General features: G+C 40.9%; 1 protein-coding gene across 1 annotated transcript in view; it reads left to right on the top strand.

Moving 5' to 3' along the window:
• Positions 1-591: 591 nt before the first annotated feature.
• Positions 592-12,838, top strand: part of FRMD5 (FERM domain containing 5) — a 285,688-nt gene continuing 273,441 nt past the window's right edge. The window contains 1 exon segment of the mRNA XM_036032671.1: positions 592-911. Coding sequence (XP_035888564.1) covers positions 810-911 — 102 coding nt within the window. The 5' untranslated portion in view covers positions 592-809.

Here is a 12,838-nt window from a genome sequence, read left to right as displayed (position 1 = left end):
AAGGGTTTTCTAGGGATTAACCCTGGGTGCTTAAAAACCTCCGTGAGCCATCCAGCTTTTGCTTAAGTAATTTCTGTAAACAGTTATTCTCCAAAATAAGAGGGCTAGGGCAGGAAGGCTCGTCGGGGTCACTTGGGATGGAGTGCAGGTAGGGGCAGCCTGCTGGTCCAGAACGGAAGGTGCCTGCATTCTGCAGGTGCCAGGATTGTGATCTAGCACCTCCCCGGCTCGCGAGAGGGCGGGAACCGTGGCGTTGCAGAGTATATGACTTGACCTCTGAAGCACAGCCCAATGTATTCCAAGCAGCAGGCGACGATCCAGCCGAGTGCCCAAACCTGCTCAAGGGAGGAGAAATAGCATTTGTAGAAACGGTGGAGTAGGAGAGACCCAAGCTCTGGACGCCAGAGGGCTGGTCCACTTTGGCTCTTTCCGACTGCTCTCCCATGATTGCTTTCCCAACTTGTCCATCATTCTTACACACTATATCTATTGGCTGTACTGTCTGCCACTCGGTTCCGCCGCGCTGACTGCCATTGGGCCCCCTCTGGTCGAGGCCCCGCCCCACTAGCTGGGCACCAGCATTGGGGCACCTAGGAGAGAGAGTGCGGCGTTTGCTCCGGGCTGGGGGAGGCGGTGGCGGAGACGGAGGAGCGGGAGGAGCGGGGCCAGCAGGAGGCAGCGGCGGCGACCCGGCGGTGGTGATGGTGCAGGTGCCCGGGTTCTGCGCGGAGCTGCCTGGCTGAGTGGCGCCTGGTCCGGGTCCGCAGCACCACCGCGTCTCTCCCGGGGGCGGGCGGGCGGGCGGGAAGATGCTGAGCAGGTTGATGAGCGGCAGCAGCAGGAGCCTGGAGCGCGAGTACAGCTGCACCGTGCGGCTGCTGGACGACAGCGAGTACACCTGCACCATCCAGGTCAGTGCCGCGCCGCCCTGCCGGCGGGACCCCCTCGCCACCCGAGTCTGGCCAACTTGGCCCGCCACCGCTACCTCAGAGTGGCTCCCCCACCCCAAAGCTTTGTCCGCCCCTGGTTGCAGAGGACGGCCGGGTTGCAGGGCGCCTCTGCCGGAGCCCCTGTCCGGCCCGGGCACTGGGCGCTTGGTGCCTCCGCGGGGCAAGCCCCCGCATCCCGGACCCCCAACTCATTCCCCGCTCTCTCCCAGGGTAGGGGTGCTCCATCCTGGCTTCCGGAGCCAGCCCAGGTTGGGAGCATATTCCGCGGGCTTCCGAAGGGAGGCGGGCAGGGCTGGAGGCTCCTTCCCGGGCCGCCCCGTCGGGGGGGCGCAGGCTTTGGTTCTCCGGCCCGTTAAGGATGGCTAGCAGGCTTTTCTTATCTCTCTTTGGTTGGAAGGATAATGGTCTGTGTCATAATTCACCCCCCCGCCCCTCCCGCCCAGCATTTCTGAGTCAGAGCTTTCCGAAGGTAGAACTGAACGCACAGCCCATGCAGAGTGGCCTGTGGGAGGGAACCCATCCAGCTCTCGGGGTGTTAAAGGTCTAGGTCCCCCTCCCGCCGTTCGCTCCCCAAATCTTATTCTGTTGGTCAGTTCCGGGGGTCGTGAGGTGAAGATTTGGCAACAAGTCCCAGCTCTTTGAGGGTTGACGGTGGTGAGAAAGAATCGGTGACTTACAAAGAACGCCAACAATACGATAACGCTGCACAGCATTTCTACAAAACCTGGTATTTTTGAAGGGATTTTTACAACCTCTGGCATATGTTCCTTCACTACTGCTGTGTGGCACGTAAGGAGTACTAGTCTTTCCCAGGAACGCAGTCACAGCCCTCTCTCCTCCTTTATAAAGTCAAAGATAAAAAACAAAAAAACATTGACAATGCTCCGGTGTTTAGTTCAGCAGCCGGGTGGATCCTGCTGTCGTTGTCGAAAACTGTTCTTTCTGGAGCAGCAAATTGAGTTGGACCCAGAGGGGTCTCACCTGATCCCTATGTGCAGCAAGAAATCAGAGAGGGCTTCTCGCCTCAGATGTGGCAGACAAAAACCGTCCGCCCTGGGTCCTATCCTCTTTGTCTCCCTAACCCCTTATTTATTTTAGTTTGTTTATTTGTTTGTTTGTTTATCTATTTATTGCTGACAATGCTCAATAGCGGAAAATAGCGGTGTAGGAGAAAGACGCTGGGTAGTGTATGAGAGCAGCTGCCTCTGCTGACTGCGTGCTCAGTTCAGCCTTCTCTCCTCCACTACCCTCCCTCCCGCCCCCACTAAAACCAGCTCTGGACACAAGTGATGACTGCTGCCAAAGATCCATGAGGGTAGAGAAAGAGAACAAAATCTCTTTTTAAGGCCACTTATGTATAGATTAAACAGTCATAAAGATGCTAGCCATCAAGTGAAAGGATTGTGTTGTATTGAATATGATAGAGATGTTATGTGTTTCTTTCCTTACTGAATAAGTGGCATGTTATTTTTTGTTTCTATTGTATCTTTATGTGTCACATACAGTTTTTTGCTTTTTAGTGGGGGAGGAGAAAACACTGAATTGACATTTTCACCATTTCAATACATTGTATAAAGCTTTTAAAGTATTTATTTTTTTTGTTTTAAAATGTAACATTTACACAATAGAATATCAAGGGCAGTACAAGATTTAGACTTCGTGAGTCTTAAAAAATACTTTTGGGTTATACATACGGTGGAATAAAATTTCTAGGACAGGACATTGACTTTTGCCAAGGTATAGAGTAAAAATGAAACACAATTCACGTCTCCACACCACTAGTGATAAATTTATGGTTTTAAGGTATTACAATAAGGCAACTGTTTTTTTCCCAGTTAGTGGAAACTTTAAAGTTGGTTGATTGGTATTACAGTTGTGAGTAGTTTTTATTACCATTGAGAAAATACTATTTTTAAGTTAAACAGGACTTCCTGGATTTGTGCTTACTATATGGTTGTGTTTATTTTCCTGATGGTCTTACTTTACATTATTATAATTTAATGTTATAAAAATTTAGAAAAAATGGAAATAAAATTTAAAAATTAAGCTTAGTGTAATATGACCATACAATAGTGTCTACTGTCTAGACATGTTAATGACTGTGCATTGTGATTCTTGCATAAAATCTAAAAAACACAGGAATTCTAAAGTGTATGTAATATTGTTATTTTGAGGCACCATTATTGCGAATTGCTTTTACCTATGCGAGGAAATGTAAGAAAAGACAGTATCTGTTGTGAAATTAACATTTTGTTTTTATAGCTTGTCTGAGCATTTAGACATGGAGCTTTTCCTAGCAACTTTTCTTCTTGTGCATTTCTCTGTGTGTGTCTGTTTGTATGCTTATTTGTAAAATACTGGGCATGGGGTCTTTTAAATCAGTACTGAAAGAAACTGTGAGCTACTTAGTAGGTTAAAGCAATATTCCCAAAATTGTAGGAATTGCAGTACTGTGTATTTAAATCTGGTGACGATTTGAACTCCTTTTTCTGAAAGTATTATATACCATATTTTTGTTTAAATAAAGTATGTACTTTAGAAAGATTTCGGTGCTTCTTGACATAATTAGAGACCACTTAGTGTAGTACAGAATCAGATATGTATCACAGGGTTAGAGTTGTAATAGCACATTTGTAGGAAATTTTGTCAGAAGAATTGGTCTAGCCTTTCATATTGCAGCAGTTACACTGATCTGGCATTTAGGATGTGATTATTAAGGTGATGAAAATGCCTTACATCCTCTCAGTGAGGGTTGCCAAAGTTACCAGACTATTCTTTTATTCTTTGTGATATGCAAATGTGTTTGTAGACCATGAGAGATGAAAGTACATACACATAGGAGGGTTGTAGTCTGCATATAATTGCTCCCCTGTGAAGAACATTGTTAATAGCTCCCTGCCAGTTTTGAAGGTCGTTGTCTCATAAATGCAGGTCTGGTCCATATTTTTCACACATCTGTTTCATTTTATGTATATCTATATTTATTTACCACATTTACTACCTTACTTTATTACTTTATTTGGGAGAAAAATAGGAAAAATGAAAAAGCCACCTAATTTCTTTGAATTCAGTATAATGAATTGAGTCATATAAATGCTTAGGCATGTGAAATCCTAAGGAATAGATTTTTAACTGTATTTTGGGTTATAACAGTTTATAAAATATTAAGCATATATGTTTTAAAAATGCCGGTAGAAATATGCTAAAAATACATACTTTTAAGTCAGAAATATTAATCACTTTTGTGATTATTGAAAAATAGAACTACCCTAGAAATGAATTTGATTTTACTGGGAACATATTGAAATAACTACTGATTAAACAGACAGGTTAAATTAGTTTTTGAAGTTAAATAAGGTACTACCATTAATAAAATGTATGTGTGTGTGCAGAGGAAATTCTACAGTGGAACCAAGGTTTGGATTTGATTGTGGCTCAGCCACTTACTAACTGTGGGATCTAGGTAAGAGTAAGGAAGGGAATATTAAAGGAGAGAGCAAATGTATTGAGCCCTGTACTTGTCAGGCACTCTACCTGTGTTATATTATCTCATGTACCTCACAGCAACATTGTACCTCTTGTACCAGATGAAGGAAATGGGGTTGTGGGTTGGTGCAGAGCCGATGTTTCTTGAATGGCTAACTCTGTAAGACTGTCTGCTAAGTGTTTTGCTTATACTTTATATCAGCCATTTGAGAGGTAGGTGATATTATCCTAATTGTACAAATGAAAGACAGGCCCAGATGAAGGGACTTGCTCAAAGCTACCAGGTGGTGGTATTATATTTAATTCTTGATCCTTTTTGTCTCTAAATCCCATCTTCGTTCTTTATCCATTCTGACTCCCTAAGTCACTTCACTTGTCTGTATCTTAATTTCCTCTTCTATAAAATGGGAATATTAATACTTATTTCATAGTAAAGAGAAAATTATTTGGAAATATTATAAATAATAAGGAACATTTAAACAGAGCAATATACTTAAATTGTGCCTAATTCTATGCAAATCAAAAATAGGATTGAGAAGTGTTTTACGTAAGCTACAAGTTCCCTTAAAAGATAAATGTCAATGAAATTGTAAAATCCAAGGCTGGGATGGTTGGAATCTTTATTAGAACTATTCTTTAAATTTTAAGAGTTCAGGTTTCCTTCTCTCCTACCCCATGCCCTTGCTTTCCTCCTCTCCTACCAAGTCTTTGGCTTTAGAGGGGCACTTATTGCCTAGACTGTGATTTGTCTTTTCTAAGAATTTCTGTTTTATATTTGCTAAGTGGAGTCCTTGGTTTCATTAATGCAAAAGGGATGTTGTTAGAGAATTTGGATAATTTTATTCACGGAAGAAAACATAAAGCTGTTGTATTTTCATGAATTTTTTTAAAAATTTTTGCTTTAAAAAGTAATTATGTTGTCTCAGGGTCTCTGTTATAACAAGTCAGACTAATTCTTGATACTAAGATAGTTTCAAAATTAGCCTTTTAGAATCCTACAACACTTGTACTCTATTTCTTTATTTGTATGTTAAAACATTTATTATACAACATGAAGGTAAATCAGCCTTTTTTTGTACAGAAGGTAAATTCTAGATGTGTATTTTTGCTGTTATTCTTTTTCTATTTGTAAAAGTACGATTTAAGGAAGTGTCAGTGGCATCCAAGAGAAACCTAGAAGCATTCAACACAGCAGATTTTACCCAATGCTATTTGTATGAATTTGCATTCTATTAAATGCTTGGAATGAATATGCTAGATGAGGCAATTCAACATAGTGTAAAATAAAAGAGCATGTGATTTTTGAATCTTCCGTTTGTTACGGTGTCCAGAGACTCATTTATCATGTCTGTGCTGTCATGAATATGACACTTAAAAAAAAGAGATGTTTGCCAAAATAAAATCATACAACCTAAAGACAAAAAGTAGTCATTTTTGTTACGTGCTTGTAGTGGTTTATGTATAGGAATAAAATATGTAACTCAAAATAAGAGGAAACAAGGCATTAATTTTAGAAGTGATTTACCAGGGATGTAATAATTACTATGTTACAATATTTTGGATTATTTTAAGAACTTTATTTTCAGGTAGATTATACTTTAGAACTTATAAAGGAGAGACTAAGAGAACTAATTCTTAAGACCTAAGAATTTACTGCCTAGTTCAGGGCTTTACATAGTTATAGTTCGGTAAATATTTGTTGTGATTAGTTTGTGCTACATGATTGTGGTGTTAACTTCAACACTAAAATGTCTTATACCTGAAAACAATAAACATTTTTTAACAACTGTATAACCCTCATTATGGTTCCGGCCCACCCATTTCCAAACCATTTTGCTCAGCACCCCTCTCCCTGGTGAGAAGTACGGATGTAAGTGTGGTTCTTTATGGAGCCTATGAGGTCTCTGATAATTTTCTGCAATTATCTTTTGTTGAATTAATAGAGGTCCTATGATTTTTTAAATTTATCTTGTAGGATTTCAAGCTTTTTGGGTCCCTCTTCTCCTCCCATCACTGCAGATGTAGAAGGCTTAGTTCACGTGAATACTGTGTAGTGCAGTGCTTTATGGAGCAGTAGAGGTCTGGCAGAATTAAGATACTGAGTATAGGCCACAGAAATCTCCTTTACTCCTTTCCCTTAAGTCAGTATCACATAAAACACTCTCCTCACAGCCTCATTTTCTAACTTTTTGCCCAACGGGAAGTGAGCCATGTCTCCCAAACTGTTTCTGATTACGTCTATTTTAAGCTGACTTGATCCTCTCTCTGATAGCCTCATCTATAACATTCTGACCCTGTTTCATGGAGCACCCTCTTAAGGGTCACTCTTCTTCAGCTGTGTCTCACCAGAGCTTGTACAACAGATGTGAATATCATGGAAGATTGGCAGTAGTCTTTCAGCTTCAGCATCTCACCTATGTGGTGCTTAGGAGGAGGGAGCTGCTTTCCTGGAGGTCAGGGGGCAGTTCTTGTCCCTCTGTTCTCTGGTGTTTGACCTTTGGGGCTTAGGCCAACCACCTAATGGTTTTCTCATGCAGCTGAGACATATGGAGGGTACTAAAGCATCTCCAGTCCTGTGTTGCAGAGGGAATGGTGTTTTCCCTAAGCAAGTAGAACACCTTGTCGTATGTCCGTCGTAGCTGGGTCTTCCATTCCTTTAAGGTCTTAGACCCTGGTAGCCAGCATAAGTTTTTGAACTTTTACAAACATTTTAAATATAGGTAGAGCCAAAGGTAGACTAGGGAGAACAGTTTCTGTGGGAGGACAATCTCTAGATTTAATTTATGGACTTCTTGCCTCCCAAGGCCGCCTGTGATCCTCATTATTGTTGTCAATATTTTGAACAAAACAGAGCCTTTGCATTGGTCTGTCATCAGTTGTAATGGATGTGCTGTTTCTAAGAATGATGTTTTACCATCCTGGCCTTTCCAACTTAATTGTATCACATCCTAGATTTGGAAGGCAGGAACTTGTAGACTCTTAGGTTCAAACTCTCCAGGCTTTTGCTTGCTAACATCAAATGAAACACAACTTGTGTGAATCAGGTCCTCTAAGGAGATCCTTCCGTGCCATGCTCATACAAGCAAAAATAATTAGGCCACATGCTTGGCAACTACTGAGTTTGTGTACAATAGCTTCATTCACTTGTCTACAGAAACACCCCTTTGACAGTGGTTATAGCTTTCATTCCCCCCTCCTGTTCTTCTGACTCCCTGTCTAACCATGGCCTCATCTGCTGGTCCATATTTAGAGATACTATACCACTCCAGAAATGCTTTAGGATTCATTCCTATATGCTAAGAATAATTTCAAAGCCTTAGGCAGCCACTGCCCATGAGGGGAAACCATTCAATATCAGGACCAAACATAGCTATTATACTTTATTAGAACCATCTTATTGTGCCACTACTCTTGAAGAAATTGTGAACCTTGTAAAAAGCAAGGGGAACAGAAAAAGGGGTAGATTAAAGCAGTGGCTTCCCAAAGTATGGTTTGTGGATGAGCAGCATTGGTTTCACTTGGGTACTTGTGAGAAATGCAAATTCTTATCTCCCTGCAGATCTAGTGAATCAGAAACTTGGGAGATAGAGCTCTGCAATGTTTTAACAAGTCTTTCAGGTGAGTCTTATGCTTGCTGAGGTTTGAGAATCACTACTACTGGTTTATATAGATATTTAATAGGTAAAGTTTATGAGTCTTATTGTTTGACTAGATATAAAAAGTGAGGGAGAAGAAGTCAAGAGTCAATCTCACATTTCTAACTTTTGATTTTCTTCACAATGGCTTTAACTGATTCTCTACCCTTGTAAGGTAAAAGTTAGGCTATGTGCAGATCTGTGTACCTCTCTTCAAGTGGGCCGGATTCTAAGGATTCTACAGTGGGTCATAATTCCTGTTTGATGCTCTTGTATTTATTGGTTAGTTTTAATTTTGTGTTCCCCAACCTAAAAACAAAACGTTGTTTGACATTTGTTTATTGGTTTTCAAGAAAATATTCATGACTCAAAGCACTGGGGGATTAGGAAGGAGTAAAAGCCCCTAAGAGAGCCAAGGGATTACAAACATGTTACTAGCAAACTGTAAAACATCCTGCAATTCAGGGCTATGACAAGGTGATATGCTCTGGATGTGCAAATGTGGGGAACTCAAAATTAATAAACATTTCTCAAAGGAGGTAAAATTTGAACTAGGTCATGAAAGAGTTCCAAAAGCAGAAAATGGGCTATGGGGGGATGGGTAAAGGGCATTCCAGGCTGAGGTAACAGCAGGCTACATCTAGGTAGAAGAGCTAAAAATGTAAAGCCAAATATACTTAGTCTTTCCTTTACTATGTTTATTTGACATACTCTGGTGAAGTTGAGTCAAACAACAGAAATCTACTCGTCAAGGAAAAATTACTGTCAGCAAATTGTAATCATTCTTGACATGTTCAGAGGAGTCAGTCTAAACTAAAATAAATGCATAAAGCTGATGTTGAATTAAATCTAATTCCAAAACTATATAACACAAATTAAGATTCTTCACAAAGCAATGGCCCCATATAACAAAAAGTTAGGTCAGATATCAATCTTAATTCTGTGACTGCAGCAACTACATGTGAATTTCATTTCCAAGAGACCTCATCTCTGGCATTAGTTTAGTTATTTAACCAAAAAAGAGGTTATCCGATTCCAACATTTAGCTGATATTTGATAACCCTTTGACCACTACAGTGCCACCTAAACTGTGCATTAACAGTTAGGAAATGTGACCCACGGAGCCTTGAAAGGCACACTTAGCATCTCTGTTCCTAAACCTAAGTGGCCACCAAAAATAGCTTTGCTGGAGGACGAAGGAGTGCTGCTTTGGATTCCCCAGTGAGCCGAGGCCTGCCAGCTCTGAAGTTCCCAGCCCTACAGAGGGTGCACTTTTAGCCCTCAAAACAATGCCAGGCTAGAGCTTTGGGAATGGGAGCTCCAAGAGAGCATTGCTTGGCATTTGGGCAATCGGTGTTCGGCAGAATGCCAATGCTAATAGGTTATTTTGCTCAGAAAAGGAGAAAAAGAAGGGATAGTCTAAAGACTGATGAATAGGGGAACGACTGACAATACAGGCACTCCACTTTGTTGGAGAGATTAAGGAGGCTTGCTGTGAAATAGTATTGTGGGAGCCAGATAAATTAGCAAAGGCCCACAGGCCCAAGACCTAAAAGAAATAGTGGTACATCAAAACAGCGTGCCCCAGGGCACACTCAAATGTCTGGCCACTTTCATTGAACTTGTAGTAGGAAAAGCTAATCGTTATGAACGTTCATAGTCTGGTATTTCATCCAGGCACTCCATAGCCAGGCAAATTATCCTTCGCCTCCAGGCAGGTGCAAAGCTTTCTTTCTCTGTAACCTGATTTAACTCAAGATCCTTTAGTCTGGGTCCCAGCCTTATTCTGAGGACACCTAAGTGGAAGAGTTGGCTTTAGGAGTCCCAATGGATTCCAAAAACTCTAGGCAGGAGATGCCACTAAGAACGTGCTTGACGTGAGCCAAGTAGGTAACATTGCTCACAACACAAGGAAGCAGAATTAATCAATTTACCTAAGGATCTCAAGTACTTGTAGGGGCAACTTAGGCTGGAGAAGGCATCAGCCTGCCCTCTTCAGATTTTTACCTCTGGAAAAATCCAAATGATCCCCCTGAGTTGTTATGGAAGTGGAGTTTTATAGGCCAGAGGACTCCGTGAACTGGCAATAATGCCTGGGTTGTTTGGAGGCATATTGAGCCTGAAGTTTTACAGTACACGTTCATCTATACAACAGAACATCCCATCAACTATTTGGGAAGCCACTCAGAAGTTGGTTGTTGAGAGATAAAAGTCTGATCAAAACATGAGGTAGTTCTAGCACTACAATGCAACTTCTTTAATCTATGCTAAGCTTTAGATTTCAATACATGTGAAACAGGTTTTTAAAAAAAGTTAATAGGAATTTGCTTGGTGAAGCTGCAGAACATAAGATACTGAACCAAACAGTGCAGTATCAGATTTCATAAGCAGCATTGCTGATATGAAAAATTGATACTTTCTTTGCTTATTTTTAAATATACCTTGGATAATTTAGATAAGCTTGTTTAAATGAATAGCCACAGTACAGAAAGCACATCTAAAAATTGTTTTCTAATAATTTTTATGGTAAAGGAGAATATATTACTCATATTCTAATTTTAATATTGGGTACACTTTACAATCTGATTATTTTTAAGAGACAGATATTATATTGTCCTGCAAATTAGATTTTTTAGTGTGTCACTGTAAAATATTATGGACTATTCCTACTATTAATCTCATAAAACATATCTCATATAGTATACCTTTAGTTCCCAGTAGAAAGAAAATGACAAGTGGATAAACTACTTTCTCTTTACTTCCTAGATTCCACAATTTTATTTGCTACCATCTTTTCTTTTTTTTTAAAGTATATTTTATTGATTATGCTATTATAGTTGTCTCCATACTTCCCCCTGTCCCCCCCCTCCGTCCAGTACCCTCCTTCCCTCCACCAACCCTTCCCCCTCAGTTCATGTCCTTGGGTCGTGCACAGAAGTTTTGGCTTTTCCCATTTCCAATACTTTTCTTAACATCCCCCTGTCTGTTTTGTACCTACCAATTATGTTTCTTATTTCCTGTGCCTTTTCCCCCATTCCTCATCTTCACCCTCCCAGCTGTTAATCCTCTAAATGATATCCATACCTATGATTCTCTTCCTGTTCTGGTTGTTTGCTTAGTTTTTATTTTTTTTTAATATTTTATTTATTTCTTTTTAGAGGGGGGAAGGGAGGGAGAAGAGAGGCAGAGAAACATCAGTGTGTGGTTGCCACTCATGCATCCCTACTGGGGATATGGCTTGCAACCCAGGCATGTGCCCTGACTGGGAATTGAACCAGTGAACCTTTGGTTTGCAGGCTGGTGCTCAATCCACGGAACCATACCAGCCAGGGCCTTTTGTTTTTTAGACTCAGTTGTTGATAGTTATGAGTTTGTTGTTATTTTAATGTTCGTAATTTTGATCTTCTTCTTTTTCTTAAATAAGTCCCTTCAGCATTTCATGTAATAATAGCGTGGTGATGATGAACTCCTTTAGTTTTACCTTGTCTGGGAAACACATTATCTACCCTTCTGTTCTAAATGATAGCCTTGCTGGATAGAGTAATCCTGGTTATAGGTCCTTGCTTTTTATCACTTTGAATACTCCTTGCCAGAAAAGAAAATACTTACTTTTGAGAAATCAGCTGGCAATCATATGGGAAATCCTTTGTAGGACCCTATCTGCATCTCTCTTGCTGCTTTTAAGGTTCTGTCTTTATCTTTAACCTTTGGTATTTTAATTATGATGTGTCTTGGTGTGGTCCTCTTTGGGTCCAACTTGTTTGTGCTTCCTGGACTTGTATGTCTATTTCCTTTGCCAAATAAGGGAAGTTTTCTATCATTACTTTGTCAAATAAGTTTTCAATTTCTTGCTCTTTCTCTTCTCCTTCTGGCATCCCTATAATTTAGATGTTGACACTTTTGGAGATGTCCCAGAGTCTTCTTATATTTTCCTTTTTTAAAAATCTTATTTCTTCACTCTTTTCTGATTGTTTATTCCTTATATTCCAAATTGTTATTTGAACCCCAGCTTCCTTCCCTTTACTGTTAGTTCCCTGTGGATTTTTCTTTATTTCACTTTGTGTAGCCTTCATTTCTTCCCTTAAATGTTTGCTGTACTCAGTGATTTCTCTGAGCATCCTGATCACCAGTATTTTGACCTCTGCATCTGACAAATTGGCTATCTCCATTTTGCTTAGTTCTTTTTTGGGGTTTTGTTCAGTTCTTTCATTTGGGCCATATTTCTTTGTCTCCCCAACTTGGCAACCTTCCTGTGTTTGTTTTGGTGTATTTTGTAGACTTGCTTTGACTCCCTGTTAGCACACCTGTTAAGTTGTAAAGATTGGGGCCTTAGATATTCTCCAGGGTGAGAGGCAACCTGCTTCACCATTTTGTGGTGCTGTGTTGGGAGAGAGGGGTTGGAGAGGGGACAATGCCACTGCCTGGCCTCTAGAGGCTTGCCTGGCACTCTCTCTGTTTCCAGTCACTTCACTCACTTCCCATATGTGACTTCTAGCTGCTGTCCTGGTGTTGATTCCCACAGTGGATGGGTTTGCATGAGTTCTAGGACCATGAAGTCTCTTTAAACAGACCCTCCTGAGAAAACAGCCATTTCTTCTGCCACCCCAATTTCCACTGGTTTTTACAGCCAGAAGTTGTGAGGCTTTATCTTCCCAGCACTGGAACCCCAGGCTGCATGGTCTGTCCTGGGGCTGGGATCTCTCACTCCCAAGGTATCCCTCCCAAATTTTATGTGCCACATGTGAATGGGGGATCACCCATTCTGCT

The sequence above is a fragment of the Phyllostomus discolor genome, chromosome 1 (assembly GCF_004126475.2).
Source record: "Phyllostomus discolor isolate MPI-MPIP mPhyDis1 chromosome 1, mPhyDis1.pri.v3, whole genome shotgun sequence".
Lineage (NCBI taxonomy): Eukaryota > Metazoa > Chordata > Mammalia > Chiroptera > Phyllostomidae > Phyllostomus > Phyllostomus discolor.
Note: the sequence above shows the minus strand (reverse complement) of the source record. Positions and strands in the feature narration are given on the sequence as shown.